Source organism: Phocoena sinus, chromosome 7 (genome assembly GCF_008692025.1).
Source record: "Phocoena sinus isolate mPhoSin1 chromosome 7, mPhoSin1.pri, whole genome shotgun sequence".
NCBI classification, from domain to species: Eukaryota; Metazoa; Chordata; class Mammalia; order Artiodactyla; family Phocoenidae; genus Phocoena; species Phocoena sinus.
In genome coordinates this window covers 67956266-67975759 of record NC_045769.1, presented here as the reverse complement: position 1 = coordinate 67975759, position 19494 = coordinate 67956266, and the positions used below count along the sequence as shown (strand labels likewise).

The window sequence follows — 19494 nt, the reverse complement described above, 5'->3', positions numbered from 1 at the left end:
AAAACATGAAATCCTCCTTAAGAGATATAAAAAAATTCTCATTAAAAACTGAGGCCAGCTGTGGCAAACACAGCTGTGCCTCCCAGACCCTGCACAAGGAAGCATTAGTGTCCCAGCCACCAGCAGATCACCTCTAGCTCTCAGTCCCTTTAGGGTTTGCTCAGCTGCAAAGAGCTGCCCACATTCAAGGACTGATGGAAGTAGCAGTACTAAAACTTGGCTATTTCATTTGAACTGAGACAACTCTGATGGGTCACGTATGCTCCAGACTCCTTATGGACTTGGCTGAGGCTTTGCCAGCCTGCACTGCAGTTCCATTTGCCCACCTGATCCTGCTTTCCCCCTCTGTCCCACTAGTTATAATCCCTAATAAATACCCCGAATGCCAAACTCCATCTTACTGTCTGCTTCTGGAGAATCTAGTCAACGAGAGTGCCCGAGAATCTCTCTGAGGACCCCCCAGAGTAGTGAGACTGCCTCTTTTGTGCCCTGATTTTCTTCTCTCAAGGCTCTAGTCTGAAAGTTCAGCTTCCAGTTGCTTATTCCTGCCAGCACTTCACATTCAACGGGTCCAAAGCTGATGCAGAACTGATGTCTTTAAGCTTGTGCCTCAGAACAACTTGTGGTTTCCCATTTTATAATTCATTTAATGGCACCACCATCATATTCCCACAGGATCAAAACTGCGAGGTAATTTTGCTCCCTCACACACCTTGCTCTGTATACCTAGTCTGTTAGTCACGCTTTGTAACATGTGAAGGACTTTATTCATTTCTCCAGGGATTCACTTTCCTCTAAAAAAGGGATGCTGCTGAAATCATAACGGACAGCTTCACTTTGCTCTTGGGATATCTAGTCTCTTTAATAGTCTTGAGTTTTCCTTCCCTTTGAGTCCTTCTTTTAAGACAAAAAACGTATTTTTCTCATAAAGGACACATACACAAAATTGCAACCCACAATCATCTACTCATTTTACAGCACAATATATTGGCTCACATACTAAATTAGAGAATACTGCTTTGGGAGGTTGGTAGCAGATGCCACAGGCTTCACTGCTCCTCCTGCATTTAAGATTAGCGCAGCCCCGTCATTAGAACAAAACATTATTTTGTCCCAGTTTAAGATAAAATACATTCAACTTTCTTTTCCTTTTTATCTTTTTTTTTCCACACCGTGTGGTTTGCGGGATCTTAGTTCCCCAACTAGGGTCCTCGGCAGTGAAAGCGTGGAGTCCTGACCACTGGGCCGCCAGGGAATTCCCTCCTTTTTATCTTTTATACTGGACTAAAGAGTAAAGAAAAACCAAGTCTTGATAAATGCCAAAGTAATACTTTTATAACATAGAGACTAAAACGTGTGAATGTAAGTCTATGAAAAATACCTATTTTTTAAAGTACGCAACTCACTGAAAGATGCTGACGTTTAAAATTGAAAGTTGTGTTGTCACTTGAAAATGAGAAACTGAGACGTTCGTGAGGGAGAAATTGTTAGGAAAGCAGTAGAACATTTCCTGCCCGTGCGTGCAGTCTTGAGGATTGGTGATGGCCATGACAAATCCAACAGCCATCACCACAGCACCAGTGGGAAGCATGACACAGGACATAATCTTATCTGAGTGTGTCCTCGGTTCTTCAGACAGTTTCAGATAACATGCTGATGGGATGATAAAAATTAGGGGAGCTGCACAGATCACACCCTGCGTATTCAAAACAAGAAATAAGATAATGTTACTGAATGGAGCGTTCCTTGGAGAGTTTTTAAAAAACATTTACAAAATGTATTTGTCATCATGCATGTTAAAAGTTTGATATGTTCAGTTAAATCAAACAGAGGAAAGAAAAATAATTCCAAGAAAGACTTAGGAATAGGTTTTTCCCTTACTGATGGTATATTTACAAATGAGAAAAGCAAAATAATATAATAGTATATCAGGCTTAAATAATATCAGAAAACAATATAAAATAAAGCAGATGATAAGACTGACTCCTGGGACTTCCCTGGTGGCGTAGTGGCTAAGAATCTGCCTGCCAATGCAGGGGACGGGGGTTCGAGCCCTGGTCCGGGAAGATCCCACATGCCGCGGAGCGACTAAGCCCGTGAGCCACAACTAATGAGCCCGAGAGCCACAACTACCGAAGCCCACACGCCTAGAGCCCGTGCTCCGCAACAAGAGAAGCCACGGCAATGAGAAGCCCGCGCACTGTAACGAAGAGTAGCCCCCGCTCTCAGCAACTAGAGAAAGCCCGCGCACATCAATGAAGACCCAATGCAGCCAAAAATAAATAAATAAAGTTAAAAAAAAAACCCAAATCCTAAACTATAGGATGAAATTTTAAAAAAAAAAAAAAAAAAAAAAAAAAGACTGACTCCTGGCAAACACTTAAAAGTTCCCATATTTTCAGTCACATCATATTTCCTTATACTCTTCATTTCAAATTGCTGGTTATCTATTATGCCATTCAAAGCTGAGATGTCTGTTTGTCAGCTGTGTACGAAAGGGGACTATTGGGAGGTATATATAGGGCATAACGTCTTATCTCTCCTCTCCTCTTTCCTTGACTTTGTATGAAAGTAGGTGCCTGTCTGTATGAGAAAGGAAAACTGTACCCCTAAGGGTACTTAGCATGAAGTAGCATTTCTAAATCCTCTTTCAAGTAAAACTAAACACATTAATTACCCTAGAAAATTGACAGCAGAACGAAATAACTATGACTCATTCACCCTTCCCCCACATTGGCTTATGGATAAGTCCAACCTGAGGAGGAATGTTAGACTGAAAATTATGGGAAGTGGTGTTGCCTATTATAAAAAGACCAAGAGTTACTGACTTCAAAGGAAAGAGACTTTCCCCTTGAGGAGGCCAAATCTGCACTAGTAACTCTGTGAATAAAGTAATGTTAAAATTTAATGCACTTTAGGTAATATTTTTTCTAATTATGTTAAAAATTAATTATACATTAAACAAAACATAACACATACTATTAACAAAATATATTTATATGATGTGACAAATGACAAATGATATTTTCTTAAACCATAAAACAGAAAAATTTTAAAACACACAATAACCAATATGATATGGTTTAGAATACAAAAGAAGCTTTCCATAAAAAATATATTTTCCATACCTGAAAAAGTTATGGAAATTTGTAAATATACAGAAAAGTAGAAAGGATAGTATAATGAAACACTATATGCCTATCACTATGGTTTGAAAGCTTTTGACACATTATTTTGGTAGATTGTCCCTAGGGAAAAATCATAGAAAACTGATTTTGAAATTGGATGATGTAAAGGAACAGATTAGACCTTAAAAATAGTTTTAAAAGAAAGATTTTTCTCAGTGTCACCATTTACTAAGTTTACTGTATTTTACACTAATTACTACTCTCATACAAGAAATATATGACTATGATTTCAAAAATGTAACTTTTTTATTTTTATAAAAACAGCAAAAGTCTGGAGAAATATCAATTGAGGGGGACAAATTATGAAGTCAGACTAGCCAGGAAGCATCTAAAAATCTGGGGAAGAATAGAAGGGACCACACTTCATGGAAAATATTTCTACAGTCAGAGATATAAGAATGAGAAAATTCTAAGAGGTACCATATTCTAATTTAAAATATATGGACAATATAATTTTGCTATTCATAGCACATGAATACAAATGACTACCTACAAAGGTACACAGCATATAAAGGATTAGTTTTCATATGGCCAGAGTTAAATGAATTATGGATTCCTTAGGCTCCATCATGTCACTTGAAACTGACAATGTTTTTCAATTTATAAAAAATACTGTAGAACTCAATCTGTGCTTATAATAATTATCCTTTGATTTCTATGAAATAATTTTTGAAAACAATTATATATGTATGCGTGTGTGTGTGTGTGTGTGTGTGTGTGTGTGTGTGTGGAGAGAGAGAGAGACAGAGTCTCTTCTCTTCATAGGAACAAACATGTGAAGCTACTTCATCTGGAACTGTGGAGTGTGAAAGTGCTATCAGGATGAAAACTGCCACCAGCTGCTGCTAAGAAGCTGTCATCAGTCAGCATTTGGGACTCTTCCAAACCTAACTTGCTGGGCAGTGCAAAGTAATGGGTGTTCTGTTTATGCCATAATTTTTAAGGGTTGAGAAAGTAGTGGGAATTAGTGGGAAAACTGTATAGCTGATGTTTGTACTGGAAGAAGTCCAGTTGAGTATCTTGTCTTGATAGCGGTTACTTTCCTAATATTTGAGAGCTCCGTCTTGCTAGAGATTGTTGTTAGGACCTAAGATCATCAGTAAAATGATAGAACAGTTCCATCTGCTCTATTCCCTATAAATGAGTCCAGCTAATTTGATCTATCTAATATAGCCTTGCCTGAGGTTACACCACTGGCTTTGGGATAATTTTTGAAATTTCTTGACAGGACATAAATACCATAACAATTTATCAAAGAGACAAGAAAATATAGCCTTAATTATAAAGGGTGGGGGGAAAGCACTATCCTTTGATAATAACACCACAGATGCCAGCGCATTTTGTAGTTTGCAAGAGGGAAATAACAGAAAGTGTTGAAGATCTTTACGGGCAATACAGATTGGAAAAGTATCTGAATTCTCCTACCTGAATAGAAACCTCTCATTTATGCAAGGAAGCTGAAAACTAAATAAAAGAATGCTTATACATATTGAAAATTTCTACTTTGTAATCAATTTGGACTCGTGAAATGTGTTCCTATACCCTAAAAAGAAACTCTAGCTCACAGGTATTTGACAGCTTGGACTATGGCTCCCTCACTCTGTATGTGGGCTCTTGCTGGGTAACTGGTTTGCTGTCCTTCTTCCACTGTAAGCTGCACACAGTGCTTGCTGGGCTGGTTACTCCGACCACAAGCACCAGCTGCTTCATCTCTTCTCTTTGCTCTGCTGCACGTAGAAACCCATAGGACCCAATTACTGCAGATGCCTCTTCTCTCTTAAGAGCAACATCAGTGCCAAGATGCTGGATCCTTATTACCAAGAATGGAAGCTACATTTATTTTATTTGTTTCTAAAATGAATCCTTTAAAATTGAGGGTGCAGTTGCCTTGGAAAATATGTCGTTGTCTGCTGCCATGAAAACAATAAAATAAAAGAGAAGCTAAGTTCTAAATGGGGTTTTGCTTTTTATTAAATAACTAATATAACCCTGAATAATTTATTCTGTATTATTTTAGTTATACTAAGTAACAGCATTCCCCTAACTTTGCAAGTTGAAGGTCTGATTCTATTACACATCTCATTTGTAAAGGTCCATATTCTACTTATTCTTTTTTTTAAAATAAATTTATTTATTTGTTTTAATTTTTGGCTGTATTAGGTCTTTGTTGCTGTGCGCGGGCTTTCTCTAGTTGTGGCGAGTGGGGGCTACTCTTTGTTGTGGTGCGTGGGCTTCTCGTCGTGGCTTCTCTTGTTGCAGGGCATGGGCTCTAGGCCCGCGGGCTTCAGTAGTTGTGGCACATGGGCTCAGTAGTTGTGGCACATGGGCTCAGTAGTTGCGGCTCACAGGCTCTAGAGCACAGGCTCAGTAGCTGTGGCGCATGGGCTTAGTTGCTCTGCAACATGTGGGATCTTCCTGGGCCAGAGATCGAACCCGTGTCTCCTGCATTGGCAGGCAGATTCTTAACCACTGCGCCACCAGGGAAGCCCTCTACTTATTCTTGATTCTACCACTTAAAACTAGTGTGACCTATTTAAGTGTTTATTAACAGATGAATGGATAAAGAAGGTGTGGTATCCATACACATACACACACACACAGAGAAATATTACTCAGACATAAAAAAGAATGAAATTCTGCCATTTGCAATAACATGGATGGACCTAGAGCGTATTATGCTTAGTGAAATAAATCAGAGAAAGACAAATACTGTATGTTGTCACTTATATGTGGAATGTAAAAAATAAAACAAAGTAGTGACTATAACAAAAAAGAAACAGACTCACAGATATAGAGAACAAACTAGTGGTTACCAGTGGGGAGGGTTGAAGGTGAAAAGGGCAGGATAGGGGAAGGGGATGAAGAGATATAAACTATTATGTATGAGATATATAAGCTACAAGGATATGCTGTACAGCATAGGAAAATATAGCCATTATTTTATATTAACTTTAAATGGAATATAATCTATAAAAATATTGAATCACTATGTTGTACACCTGGAAGTAATCTATTATAAATCAACTATACTTTAATTAAAAAAAAAAACTAGTGTGACCTATTTAATCACTCCAGTCACTCTGTGCCTCAGTTTCTTCATCTATACAATTAATACAGATTAAGAGGATAATGCATGCAAAACACTTGGCACAGAGTAAATGCTCCCTACATGTTAGCTCACACTGTTGCTCAGAAGGGGAACACCACATGCTTTAGCTACTTCTAAAGTGTTGCGTGACCTGGCTTGCATTACTGACAGAAATGACGCTTGATCTGGCTTTATGAAACATGACAAATGCCCACACAAAACAGAGTTGAACAAAGCCCTGACTATGATATTGTGCTAACCAAAAGACATTTGTTGACTGGAAAAATATGCACTCAAGTGGTCTGGAAGAGAATGGAGATCTTAGATTTTACGAATTCCTACAAAGTGCTTTAAAACTAGTGTAATTGAGTTATTAGATCATGACAATTTAACACCCTGTTTTTTATGAATGTTTATATAACCAGGTTTTTAAAAATTCTAAGGATCTAGAATCATGTATTAAATTTTTTTTTTTCTTTTTTATGGTACGCGGGCCTCTCACTGTTGTGGCCTCTCCCGTTGCGGAGCACAGGCTCTGGACGCGCAGGCTCAGCGGCCATGGCTCACGGGCCCAGCCGCTCTGTGGCATGTGGGATCTTCCCGGATCGGGGCACGACCCCGTATCCCCTGCATCGGCAGGTGGACTCTCAACCACTGCGCCACCAGGGAAGCCCAAGAATCATGTATTAAATTTTTAAAAATAGTCCTCCAAGCCAGCTCAGATCTTGACTTTATAACAGATATTCACCAAATATTATTCTTTGACTACAACACCAGAATTCTGTCTTAACCACAAAAAATTTCAACATAAGCATAACAGGGAATATTTAATGTGATTATGTGCTTATAATTTTATTGTGTGAGTGTGAGGGAGATTCACAGTTAACAGAAAGTAATGGTCAAATTTACAGAAATATATCATTCCTGAAACATAAGCAATATGTGTATGCTTGCTTAACTTAAAGGGAACAAAACATTCTTAGGCTATCAAAATAGTGAGTGCCAAGGCACTTGATAAAGACATTTTCTCTCATATGACAATCCTACAATATTCTAACAAACAAACAAACATGTGAACTCAAATGAGACATTTCACAAAATAAGGAATAACAGAGCTGGGAGTCATGCCGATCATGTCCTCAGCATAATTAGAGGGTTACCATTACTGTCAACCCCCAAAATTTTTGGTAACACTTAATTTCCTGGTGCTACACTAAGAATGTCTCTTATGTCCAGGGGCATTTGTAGAAATAGTTCCTCAACAGTGCTCCCAAGGGCAATCACCCATGCAGTAATTGGAGCACTGTGTTCTTAGCACTGTGCTATATACTGTGGAAGATGGAGGAGGCAGCTAAGTACCATTCTTGTCTCCAAAGAACTTGCACATAGGTAGGCAAGGCAAGCTTATGGACAGTCCAAACAATACATGATACAAGATAATACATAAATCAAGTTAGCACATTTAGGTAGTAGTCATCCCTTTATGTAGACCAAGGTTGGAACATGAAATGATCTTGAGTGAACCTACTAGCCTTTAGCCTATGCAAAATTAGGATGTAGGTAAAAGTTACTTTTGATAATGATCCATCTCTCCTATGAGCCATCTTTCCATTGCTAATGGAATAGATGTTTCCCTAGTCCCATGCGGTTTCAGGGGAGCTGCCTACTCCCTACTTTCCACATACTCTGAGGCAGGAAAATTCCCAATAGTGTGTTCCTGACTGAATCTTCCACTACCTTTGCCTGGACCTTCAAATCCAAATGGCACCTGGAGGGAACAGTGTCTCGGGCATGGACAATAATACCTTCACCTTCCCCTTAACTCTCAGTGGAGTGAGTAAATGATAACTTGGGATTCCATCTGAAAAGCTTGCCCTCCCTGTGGGGGCATGATTGATAAATGCTAAGTGGTGTGATTCTGAGTAGAAATTTCATTAGGACTGTAGAAGGGGAAGATGAAAGACTCTAAAGTGGCAGATTCACTTCTATTCATGTTTTACCAAATGCCATCATTATCCTACTTCCACAAAGTAGAACCAAGGAGTCATTCGTTTTTTTTTTGGTCACTTTTAAAAACGGACATATAGTTGACATACGATATTATGTTAGTTTTAGGTGTACTACATAGTGATTTGACATTTACATACATTATAAAATGATCACCACAATGAGTCTAGTAAATCATCTGTCCCCATATGAAGTTATTACAGTACTATAGACCATATTCCTTATGCTGTATATTACATACACATGGCTTATTTATTCTATAACTGCAAGTTTGTATCTCTTAATCTCCTTGACCTATTTCACCCCCCTCCCCCTCCCCTCTGGCAACCACTCATTTGTTCTCCGTATCTATGAACCTGTTTTCATTTTGTTTTTTTTTAAATCCTTCTTAGATTCCACATATAAGTAAGATAATACACTATTTGTCTTTTTCTGTGTGACTTATTTCACTTAGCATAATACACTCTGGATCCAACTATGATTTCATTTTGTTTTGCCCAAGTAGTATTCCACTGTATATACACACCACATCTTCTTTACTCATTCATCTATTGATGGACACTTAGGCTGTTTCCATATCTTGGCTACTGTAAATAATGCTGCCATGTACTTCAGGGTGCATATATATTTTCAAATTAGTGTTTTTGCTTTTCTTTGGGTAAATACCCAGAAGAGGAATTGCTGGATCCCAAGAAGTCATTCTTGATGTGTCCCTCTAGCCCCCTGTCCTCCCAGTTGAATTGGTTACCAAATTCTGTCAATCTTTTCTCAAAAATGTCTTTTAGGAGTCTACTTATACCTCTTTCTTTTCTTCATTGCCTATATAGCAGCTGAATTTTTATTTGTGAGATTGTAAGCTCCACGATAGCATGGATCCTTTCTGATTTCCTCCCATCCTTGTATCTCTGTTGTGTGGAATACAGTATACTTGACCCTTGAATAATGTAAAGGTTAAGGGGTTTCTGAGCAGTCGAAAATCCGTGTATAACTTATAGTCAGCCCTCCACATACTTGGTTCCTCCATATCTGCAGATTCAACCAACTGAGGTTCATGTAGTACATATTTATTGAAAAAAATCTGTACACAAGTGGACCTGTGCAGTTCAAACCCATGTTGTTCAAGGTTCAACTGTAATTATTCAATATATATCTGATCAACAAATAAATAACTTAGAAAATGCACTAAATTTTAAATCTTTGTAATATTTGCACAGAAAGGAAAGGGAAATAATAATTACAGGAAAGAATAAACATAAGCCAAAGGATAAAAGAAAGAATTAATATGGCTTACTCATAGGTCAAAAATAAGATCGACTAGAGCTGAGGGCAGATTCCGGGAAGTTAATGGTAAAAAACCTTCCATAGAAGGTTTGGGGTCAGATCATAAAGACAACAGATTTTATGCTTGTTGGTAGGAAAGTGGAGATTTTTAAGCAGGATGGTGATAAATTGGAAGCAGAGCTTAAATATATGCTAGTTGAAGCAAAACGTCAGTACTAATTCAGATGTGATATGATGAGGACCTAGATTTGGGAAGCAGCAGTAGAGATCACAAAGTAAAGTCTAGAGGGAGAAAAAAATACTTCAAAGAAAAAAAGAAGAACTTGCGCCAGGGTAAGTGAATGTGGGGTGTGGATATAAGTCTCTTCATTACATATTTTAATTAATCTCTCTAGACCGATCTTCACTCTGCATAGGAGTTTCCAGATCCATTCAATTTATTGTTATTTTCAGTAATATGTACGTTCTACAGAAAATAGAATATGAAAAATGTCCTTTAAACCAATATCTTGATTTCAGCACTATTTTGGATTGGATAATTCTTTGTAGTAGGGGCTACCCTGCACATTGTGGGATGGCTAGCCACATTCCTGTCCTCTACCCACTAGATACCACTAGCACCAGCCTACCCAGTTGTGGCAACTAAAAATGTCTCTAGACATTGCTAAATGTCCCCTGCAGGTGGAGAGGGAAGGGCAATATTTCCCCCACTGGAGAACCACTGCTCTAAAAATATAGTCCTATAAAGTACACAGTATCATCTTTATAAATATTTACTATAATATAACAAACACATTTTCATTCCACATTAGAAAGTGACACCTTTGTTAAGGGAAAATACATCTCATGTTAAATGTAAACACTACTTTAAAAGGGATTCTTAGAATCTTTAAATGTACTTACATTGAGCTCTAAAACTATTCCAAGGCAATCAATCAGCAATGACACAAGTGTGGCCACAGTAATGATAGCCACTGTTATGATAATGTGGAGAACTGCCGAAAGAGTCCCACCAAAAAACACATTGGCAATTACCTGCCAAATATAAACAGATTATTTAGAGAGGGAGTCTCAGAGTTGTGCAGGACTTATTAAGAGAGTATTTTATATTATAGTAGTTAGGACTGTATAAAATACTACCAATTAGGCAATCAATCAAATTTTAAGCCAAAGCCATATGAATGAATGTTCTATCATTTCCAAAGTATTTACACATAGACACACACACATATCAATAACAAGTATTCTTTGTTGAACTATCAGACAGGCAGTGGATTACATTCCAGACTCAGAACATGGCATACTAATGTGTGAATAAATATATTTCTCAAGTGTAAGAGAGACCTTGGGAAGTTACCTTATCCTTCCTCCTTGAGTCCAACAAGGTTACCACTTACACAAACTACAGATGCTATTTAGATTATTTGAATGACCTCTAAGGAAGGGGTTAGCACAATATCCTTTAATAATAATGGGTGTGTAATATCCTTTACTAACAGGAAATTAATTTCATATAATCTAAATCCTATCTGATACAAGCCAAGTCTATTTTATCTTGCCTTTCCTCAACAAAAATGGAGAAGAGTTGATTACCATTTTCCATTGATACTCAGATCAGGAAATCGATCAACAGTTACTTATTTACTGACTTGCTAAGAGAAAATGTCTAGGAGATGATTCCTATTCTCAGAAATTAACATCCTAATTGGAGAGATCCAACCAATCTAATGAAACAAATAGTGATCAATTTTTGACAGATTAAAAAGATCAAATACAATTCAGAACTAGACAGTGCTTTAGTTATCTAGATCTGATTCCCTGAGAGTAATTGGCTTTACAGTATTCCTGAAATGTGCTTGTCCTACCTTGGCTTGATGTAGGACTTGAAACATGGATGCGATTTAGAACAGAATTATAGACCAAGGCAATAGTGTGAAAAAGAGCAAAGAGGTAAGAACAGTAAAGATACCTATGGGGGACAAGGAGGAGACAGCCTGAATAGGGTGGTAGCTTTATGCAAAAGAACCATGAGACAAGTATTGGAAATGGTGGGAGAGGGTCAGATGCTGGGGGACCTTAATGACTGTGATAAGTAGCATTCCTAGTTGAGTAACAGTCCCCCATTGACGGGATACTGCCATAACTCTGTTAATAATTAAATGGGGGTACTAATCACTCTTACTCATTTATGGTTTTACAATTGGTAATGTCCTTCCAAATATTATCTAATTTGAAGTTCATTCTTATAGATGAAGATCACTGAGTGGGGCAGGCTAGTATTTATTAGGCACAGACTGGCTTTGTGGCACCCTTGTACTTGGCTGGCTACTTTACCTGTGAATAGAAACAGCTTTGATTATATTTAGGCCAATTGTATATTTGTGTGTGTGTGTGTGTGTGTGTGTGTGTGTGTGTGTGTGCAGAAAGGAGAGAAAGAAAAAGGAAGTGAACGGGTGAGGTATATGCAAAGTTCCTCTGCCTAGTATTTGCTACCATGGCAGAGATCTTGGTTCAGTTCTGTCTTCCTGTCATGGCCGCTAGAAAGGAAACACAAGCTCCAAGTACTGAAGACATAAGCTATACCAGGTGGAGTGACTCTGACAGACCACAAGCAGTTCACCAGAAACCACATGAGAATGCACCATTTATTACTGCTGATCTAGAGATCAGATTTGAACCTAAAGTACTGGGCAGAAACTAAAATAAAACCATTTCTGGCATCCAACAATAGTTGGCAAAAATTTTAAAGGCTCTTCAATTTAAAAACTATTCATCAAATTCAGTCTACTGCTCTCTATATTTGAGAAGAGCTGGCTTATGAGTTGTACATTTGTAAGTGAGGACAAGTGATAACTGCAAAGGATATACATAGTGCTGAACATTTCCTCATTCCTTTTCCTTTTCCTTGTGCAGTTCCCTATCTGCAGAAGTGGCATAAGGTAAGCACTGGTGTGCCTCTAGAAGCCTGCCCATTAGTTAGTGTATTTGAAGCTCTGTAGGCATTTTGCTTCACACATTAGGCCCATTGACATGGTGCACTGTGTAAACAGCCTCTAGGAATAGATCCTAAGACTAAGCCTTTTCAGCGAGATTCCTGAAAGAACCACTACGAAGCAGGATCATGTTCTTCTGCTAAATGGTACAGTGGATTTTTAGCATACTGTACAAGGGATTCCTGACAAGCCACGTTATCTAATTTTACACAAAAAGAATTGGTTCTCTTTTACCTAATCTTCCTCTACAAATTCTGGTGGGCTATATAACATAACTTGGAGTTGACTTCATAAGTGAAATATCTGAATATACAGATATAAGTAAATAATATACTCACTATTATTTTATATGGTATATAAGTATAAATAGATAAATATATTTATCATAATAAACATATTTATAAATTTATGAATGAAGAAATGTTTATTTTATATTTACATAAACATTTATAAATTTATAAATATAGAATAAAATATATCTGTAAAACTAATGGTTTAAATTGAATTTGGGGTTTTCATGAAAAATAAAATATTTTAGTTTTTTAAAACTAATAAAACTCATCAAATCTGTCCTGTGGTGCCTTTAAAACATGTTGACTTGTAAAACATTTTAGCCAAAAAACAATTTTGTAAAACATGTTTTAAACCTTAGTACTTAATTTCTTTGTAAGAATGAGTAAAATAGGGCTTCCCTGGTGGTGCAGTGGTTGAGAGTCCGCCTGCCGATGCAGGGGATGCGGGTTCGAGCCCCGGTCCGCGAAGATCCCATATGCTGCAGGGCAGCTGGGCCCGTGAGACATGGCCGCTGAGCCTGCGCGTCCAGAGCCTGTGCTCCGCAATGGCATTCGCTTTGGAATGCAGTTGTATTAATATTTATACTTACGTTAATATAAACTAAACTACCAAACATGATTTTCAAATCCAACTTTTGAAAAAATATCTTGTAAACATTTGAATATGAATTTATCTTTAAACTGGTTAAAAGAGAAAATTTTATACATTATATTACTTGTCATGCGCTTGGGAATTTGCAAAATCAAATGATTTATAAATCGTCCCAAATTAAAGCAGTAGAGAGATGACCTAGGTAAAGTGTCGGAAAGAAGTTGTGCTTACCTCTCTAGTCACAAAGCATTCAATCGGGTACGTCAAAATGACAGTGACTCCATAACAAAACCTTCCAAATGTTACCAAGTCATCATTTCTGCAATAATTTTCAAATAAGTCTCCTAGAGAATAATATAAAATAGATTTATTTAATAGATACTGGGTATTGAGATAAATATCTAATAAATGAGATATTGGATATTTATTATATAAGTGAAGCTACATAAACGTCATTTAATTTAATAGAATAGACTGCCAAATCTAAACATAAATTTTGCATTCAAAAACTATATAATTACTGATGGGTATTAAAAGTAGCACATGTTCCACTTGAAAGCAAATTCATCACTAATAGTTTTTTTCTTACTCTCAGTGTTTGTTTTTAGAAGATTAGCCTTATATTTGTACCAAGTTCTGAAAAATACTTTTATCCATTGTCTTCTTACACCAGAATCAACTCCCTAAATTCTTGTGCACTGGTTTTATAAACTTGCTTCTGGTCTTTGTTTCTGGTAAGTAAGTGACTTCATTATTAAACAACAACAAAAAAAAGTCTGTTAAAATAAACAAATTTCCTTTTGAAATGTTATTCTTAGATCAAGGACAATCCTGAAAGGAAGAGTAGACTAGTACATGTAGGGAGCTGAATTTCCTATAGAGTTTAATCACAAACTCAGGGCCACAGCAAGGAATTCCAAACATACATTATCTTCCATGTTATCTGATGAGTCTGAGGTAAATGCACTGATTCAAAACTGTGAAAATATGGTTATTTCCCAGGCAGAGTATTATATTTTATTATATTTAATTAGTTCCAAACTAAACAATGGACCACATATACATTGAACCAATTCTTATTTAGAGACTGTATTTTCTTAGACACCTGTGAGGAAATGCAGGGATCTAATGAGGGCACAGATCATGTCAGCAAAAAGTTTCCCAATATAGAAACAAAGAATATTTGAGACTGTTTATTTCCAAAATATAACATGCTTACATTTTAAAATGTTGGTCACATTTTTTGATGAGACTGACTAGAAAATTAGATAAAAGTCACACACTACCACACTGTTTACAAAGAAAACAAAATAATAATACTTCTGTACTTTATTTTTTCATTAAAAGACTAAATGACCTGCCTCTTCCCAAGACTTACTTTAAGTGACTCTTTTCCCCTCCCCCTGTTAATTGGAGTAAATGTACATTACTTTTTAGTGTTCCTTTTGGGCAGAAGGAGATTAAATCACAAAGCAGTAGTGGCAGAGGTTCATCCAAGGTTGATTGAAAGGGTTCCAACACTCTGAGAAAAAAGGCCCAAAGCTCCCTGTTCACTAACCTCCACTAAAAAACAGGCCCTGTACCTTTTCAAAAGTCACTGGGAAATTCAAGAACAATGTAGAGTTCTCACTGCCTCACAAGCTGGAGTTTATGTAATGAAAGGGAAAAGAAGCATGCAGTGTGAGGGAACAAGACTAGATTTGCCTAAGGCAAAATGGCCTGAAGAAACAACCTCAGCTTATTCTAGGTTGAGTCTAAGTGTATTTTAGGGAATTATAGCTAGAAAAGAAAGAAAAAAACAAACAAACAGACAATCAAAACCAAAACCAACCTGTCAGCTTTGTTATATAAAGACTTAATTATATCTGCACAATTACTAATGATAAAAACACCAGGAAGGTGTGACTAAGAAAAAGGGTTTATGTCTTATAGAAAAGGCATTTAAAACCAAGGTCCTGTGCAGACTGGAGTCTACAGGCTATTTGTCTTTGCAAACTATGTAGCAATAGTGATACATGGCAATGTTTTGAAACAATTTTTATCAAGATTTTCAAGGTCACTTCATTACTGCACTCTAATGGCACACACCGGTATTATGTTTTTGATGGCACTGGGATTATGTTATTCATCACTCTTTTATGAAGCCATCTTCTTTATTTCTTGAGAAATCTCTCCCTATAATCATAGTCGCCTGTAACCTGCATTTGGAACAATGTACCACCCACCCAAGAGTACTTCAGTGTCATATGAAACGTAAGCTAAGCAGAACTAGAGGCTAAGAGACAGTTTTTAATGGGCCATATGTATCCAAAATGGGGTAGACGACAAGATGGAAAGGAAAGAAAATGGGACTGAAAGTTAGGAGATGTGTTTTCTACTTTGTCAGCAGCCAGCTTGGGCAAGTTACTCCGCCTCTTTGTGTTCTAGGCAGGGGGTAAAACTAGTTATTCCACTTACCTTCCTAGGGTTGTCTGAAGGTCAAATGAGATAACAAACCTGCAAAAGCTGTGAAATGCATGAATCATAGTATTTAGCAGGCTGTCAGAATACCCTAACTCTCACACTACAGAGATGAGTGAATGTAAGGGTCAAGGATGTAGATGAGATGACCATTCCGTTGTTGGGCGTGGATGAACAGAAGAGAAGTGAATTCAGTGTGGGGTCCTGGGATGAGAGTTGGGGTGAGGAGGGAAAGGCCTGGTTTTGTGGGAAAGATGTATTTTGTGTTTAAGGCAAGAGTGAAACAACTAAGTAGAAATGTCCTGCAGGCAAGAGGCTGGAGATGAAAAGAAAGTTCTGGACTAGAGTTAAAACAATGAAAATCTCCAAGAATTTGTTGAGAGAAAAAAAGCCAACTTGCTTGAGCCAGTTAATGGGGGTTGTGGGGAGAGAGGGAGAGGAGGTAGGAGAAAGTAAAGATGAATCACTCAGAAAGAAAAAAATATTAAGGGAGTGAATGATGGTATGGTAGTGCTCTTTTCTCTGCGGGAGGAAAGAAAGAATGTACAGAACTGTTAAGTGACTCAGAGAGGTCCATGAAAATCAGAACCAAGAAGACTGTTAGCTTTGAAGAATGGGAGGATATTGGTGTCCTCGAAAGTGAAACTGCAGTGGACTAGTAGAGAGGGAAGCTGGAATTCATGTGCTTTGAAGTGATACTGTGGAAGGAGGGAGAATGGACTACAGAAGAAGCTTAGCAGTTTAAAAAGGAGAAAATTAGGAGAGGCAGGAAGGTAGGGGAGAGAATGGGTTCTACTCTGAAGTAGAACATTGGGTATAATTGTACTTAAAATGAGAAGTGATAGCACCACTCCATATGAACACCAAAATATGCTAATACTGAATTTTTCATTTTACCTTGGGTGTAGCCAGTAAATGTCAAGTATCCGCATGTAGCAAAGAGAATACTGATAAATACAGAAATCAAGGTGGACACATGGATGATGCGAGACCACTTAGCTACTGTGGGTTCTTCCAAAGAACCATAAACTAAGAAGCAGTTATGGTGGCAAATAAATGCTGCAATACAAGAAAAAAAAAAGCATTATTAAAGCAAGCACCATAGTTCTCCCTTTCCTTCAGAAAATTCAGAGATGTATGCTACTTTGAAATACTAATGAACTGAAGTTCAGATATACTAATTTACTAAATATGTCAGAAATAATCTTTCTAACAGCTGTAGGAATGAGAAATTTCATTCACATTAGGCTTATATTCTCCTCATGTCACTCTTGATATATACCAGGCCTAGCCAACTTTCTCTCCCATTTCCCAGTGGTCTTTCCAATCTTAAAGGAAATCTAAACAACACCATATTTTCAGTCCAGGGCTTCCTTTCCTATCTGGGATATAACAGAGTAACTTTAGATGGCCAATTCATAATACTTTGTGTGCAAGGTTTTGAAGAAGTTCATAACACTTGCTAGATTTTCAAATTAAGAAACAAGAAGACTTAAATGAGTTTTCTGCATGAGGAAGAGACTTGTCCAAATTGAAGCACATTCTGGTGATGAGTGAGAAAAGTTTGAGCCTAATTTTATGTTGGCACAAACTGGATCATATGCTGCTAATGGGAAGTCTAAAACTTAGGACGTCTGCTCTCCAGACACACAGCACCTTTTTTTTAAAAAAATAAATTTACTTATTTATTTTTGGCTGTGTTGGGTCTTTGTTGCTGTGCACAAGCTTTCTTTACTTGTGGTGAGTGGGGGCTACTCTTCGTTGCGGTGTGCGGGCTTCTCATTGTCATGGCTTCTCATTGTGGAGCATGGGCTCTAGGCGCGCAGGCTTCAGTAGTTGTGGCACGTGGGCTCAGTAGTTGTGGCTTGTGGGCTCTAGAGCTCAGTCTCAGTAGTTGTAGCACACGGGCTTAGTTGCTCCGCAGCATGTGGGATCTTCCCAGGCCAGGGCTCGAACCCGTGTCCCTTGCATTGGCAGGTGGATTCTTAACCACTGTGCCACCAGGGAAGCCCCACAGCACTTTTTCCTGGTACAGAAGACTCCATATTGAGAAAGGGCCTTGGAAACCATCTACTCACCAAACGACATTACACCAACAGCCTGAATAGCATTGGGCTTTGCAAATATCCAGGCATCTTCTGTTTTTGGTCTAGAACAGAAATCAGTTAATTTGATGAATGATTAAACAAATGCAAGCATAAGCATAAAAGAAAACAAGAAATGATGTCACACTATAAATTGAACATCTTTAAGTCAGAAATTAATAAGGGGCTCCCATTCATCTTTTTAAATTGTAAATAAATTTCCTGGGAATACCAATGTTACTGTTAACCTCAGTCCTTGAAAATGCATGCCCATGACTTGGAGAGACTCTAGTTTTGCATATTTAGAATTGACCACTTAACTCTGTGACTTTATCTACTTATCAGTTTAACAACAAACATTTGTTATGCACTCATCATTTGAGATACTTGTTGAGGGAGATTCAAACATTAATAATGCAAAGTTCTTCCTCAGTTAATCAATGCTGCTCTTTTTTTTTTTTGCGGTATGCGGGCCTCTCACTGTTGTGGCCTCTCCCATCGTGGAGCACAGGCTCTGGACGCGCAGGCTCAGCGGCCATGGCTCACGGGCCTAGCCGCTCCGCGGCACATGGGGTCTTCCCAGACCGGGCCAAGAACCCGTGTCCCCTGCATCGGCAGGCGGACTCTCAACCACTGCACCACCAGGGAAGTCCTCAATGCTGCCCTTTATTTCCCTTTAACTCTTCCAGGTTCATCCTACCCAAGGGAAATTCACAGTTGGCGCTACAGTTTATTGAGAAAGGTAGACTTGAACTAATATTAATTGAAAAGGTACTTAACTATGTTCTAGGAACTATCCTATGCTATCTCAATCTTCACAATAACACCTAAGTATTATTATCACCATTTAATGTACTAGGAAAGTCAAGCTCTGGGTGGTGACATATCTGGTCAAGCTTCCACAAACAGTAAGTAAAGAAGTTGAGATCTGTCTCTTTGGTTTGTCTCTTCCTTACTGAACTGCCAGTCGCCTCAAATTCCCACCTGTATATACACTTCTCAAAGAGGTTTTAGAAATATATGTACTTTAAATAGCTTGAATAAGTCTCTTTCCTAGCGGAATTAAAATATTTGCCAACCTGTCTATAGGCAGGGATTGGTCTCCCTGTTTAACAAATCCCTGAGTAGCAGTGAAGAACACAGGCTCCAAGGTCAGACAGCCTGTGTGATCTGGCCCCATCCACTTATTAGCTATGTATCTTAGGCAAAGTACTTAACCTTTCTGTGCTTCAGTTTTGATATCTATAAAATGAGGATAATAATAATAGTACCAAATTCACTGAGTTATTGTGTAAATTAAATAAGAAAAATATGTAAAACTTTGGAAGAGGGCTTCCCTGGTGGCGCAGTGGTTGAGAGTCCGCCTGCCAATGCAGGGGACACGGGCTCGTGCTCCGGTCCGGGAAGAACCCACATGCCGCCGAGCGGCTGGGCCCGTGAGCCATGGCCGCTGAGCCTGCGCGTCCGGAGCCTGTGCTCCACAACTGGAGAGGCCACAAGAGTGAGAG

General features: G+C 38.1%; 1 protein-coding gene across 1 annotated transcript in view; it reads right to left on the bottom strand.

The window, feature by feature from the left end:
- Nucleotides 1-1313: 1313 nt before the first annotated feature.
- The window catches only part of SLC38A11 (solute carrier family 38 member 11), a 52926-nt gene continuing 34745 nt past the window's right edge, over nucleotides 1314-19494 (bottom strand). Inside the window, exons 8-12 of the mRNA XM_032637820.1 lie at nucleotides 17981-18051; nucleotides 16800-16961; nucleotides 13674-13786; nucleotides 10468-10599; nucleotides 1314-1696 (exon numbers count right to left, since the gene is read on the bottom strand). Of these exons, the coding sequence (XP_032493711.1) occupies nucleotides 1403-1696; nucleotides 10468-10599; nucleotides 13674-13786; nucleotides 16800-16961; nucleotides 17981-18051 (772 nt within the window). The 3' untranslated portion in view covers nucleotides 1314-1402. The remainder of the gene's footprint in view (nucleotides 1697-10467; nucleotides 10600-13673; nucleotides 13787-16799; nucleotides 16962-17980; nucleotides 18052-19494) is intronic.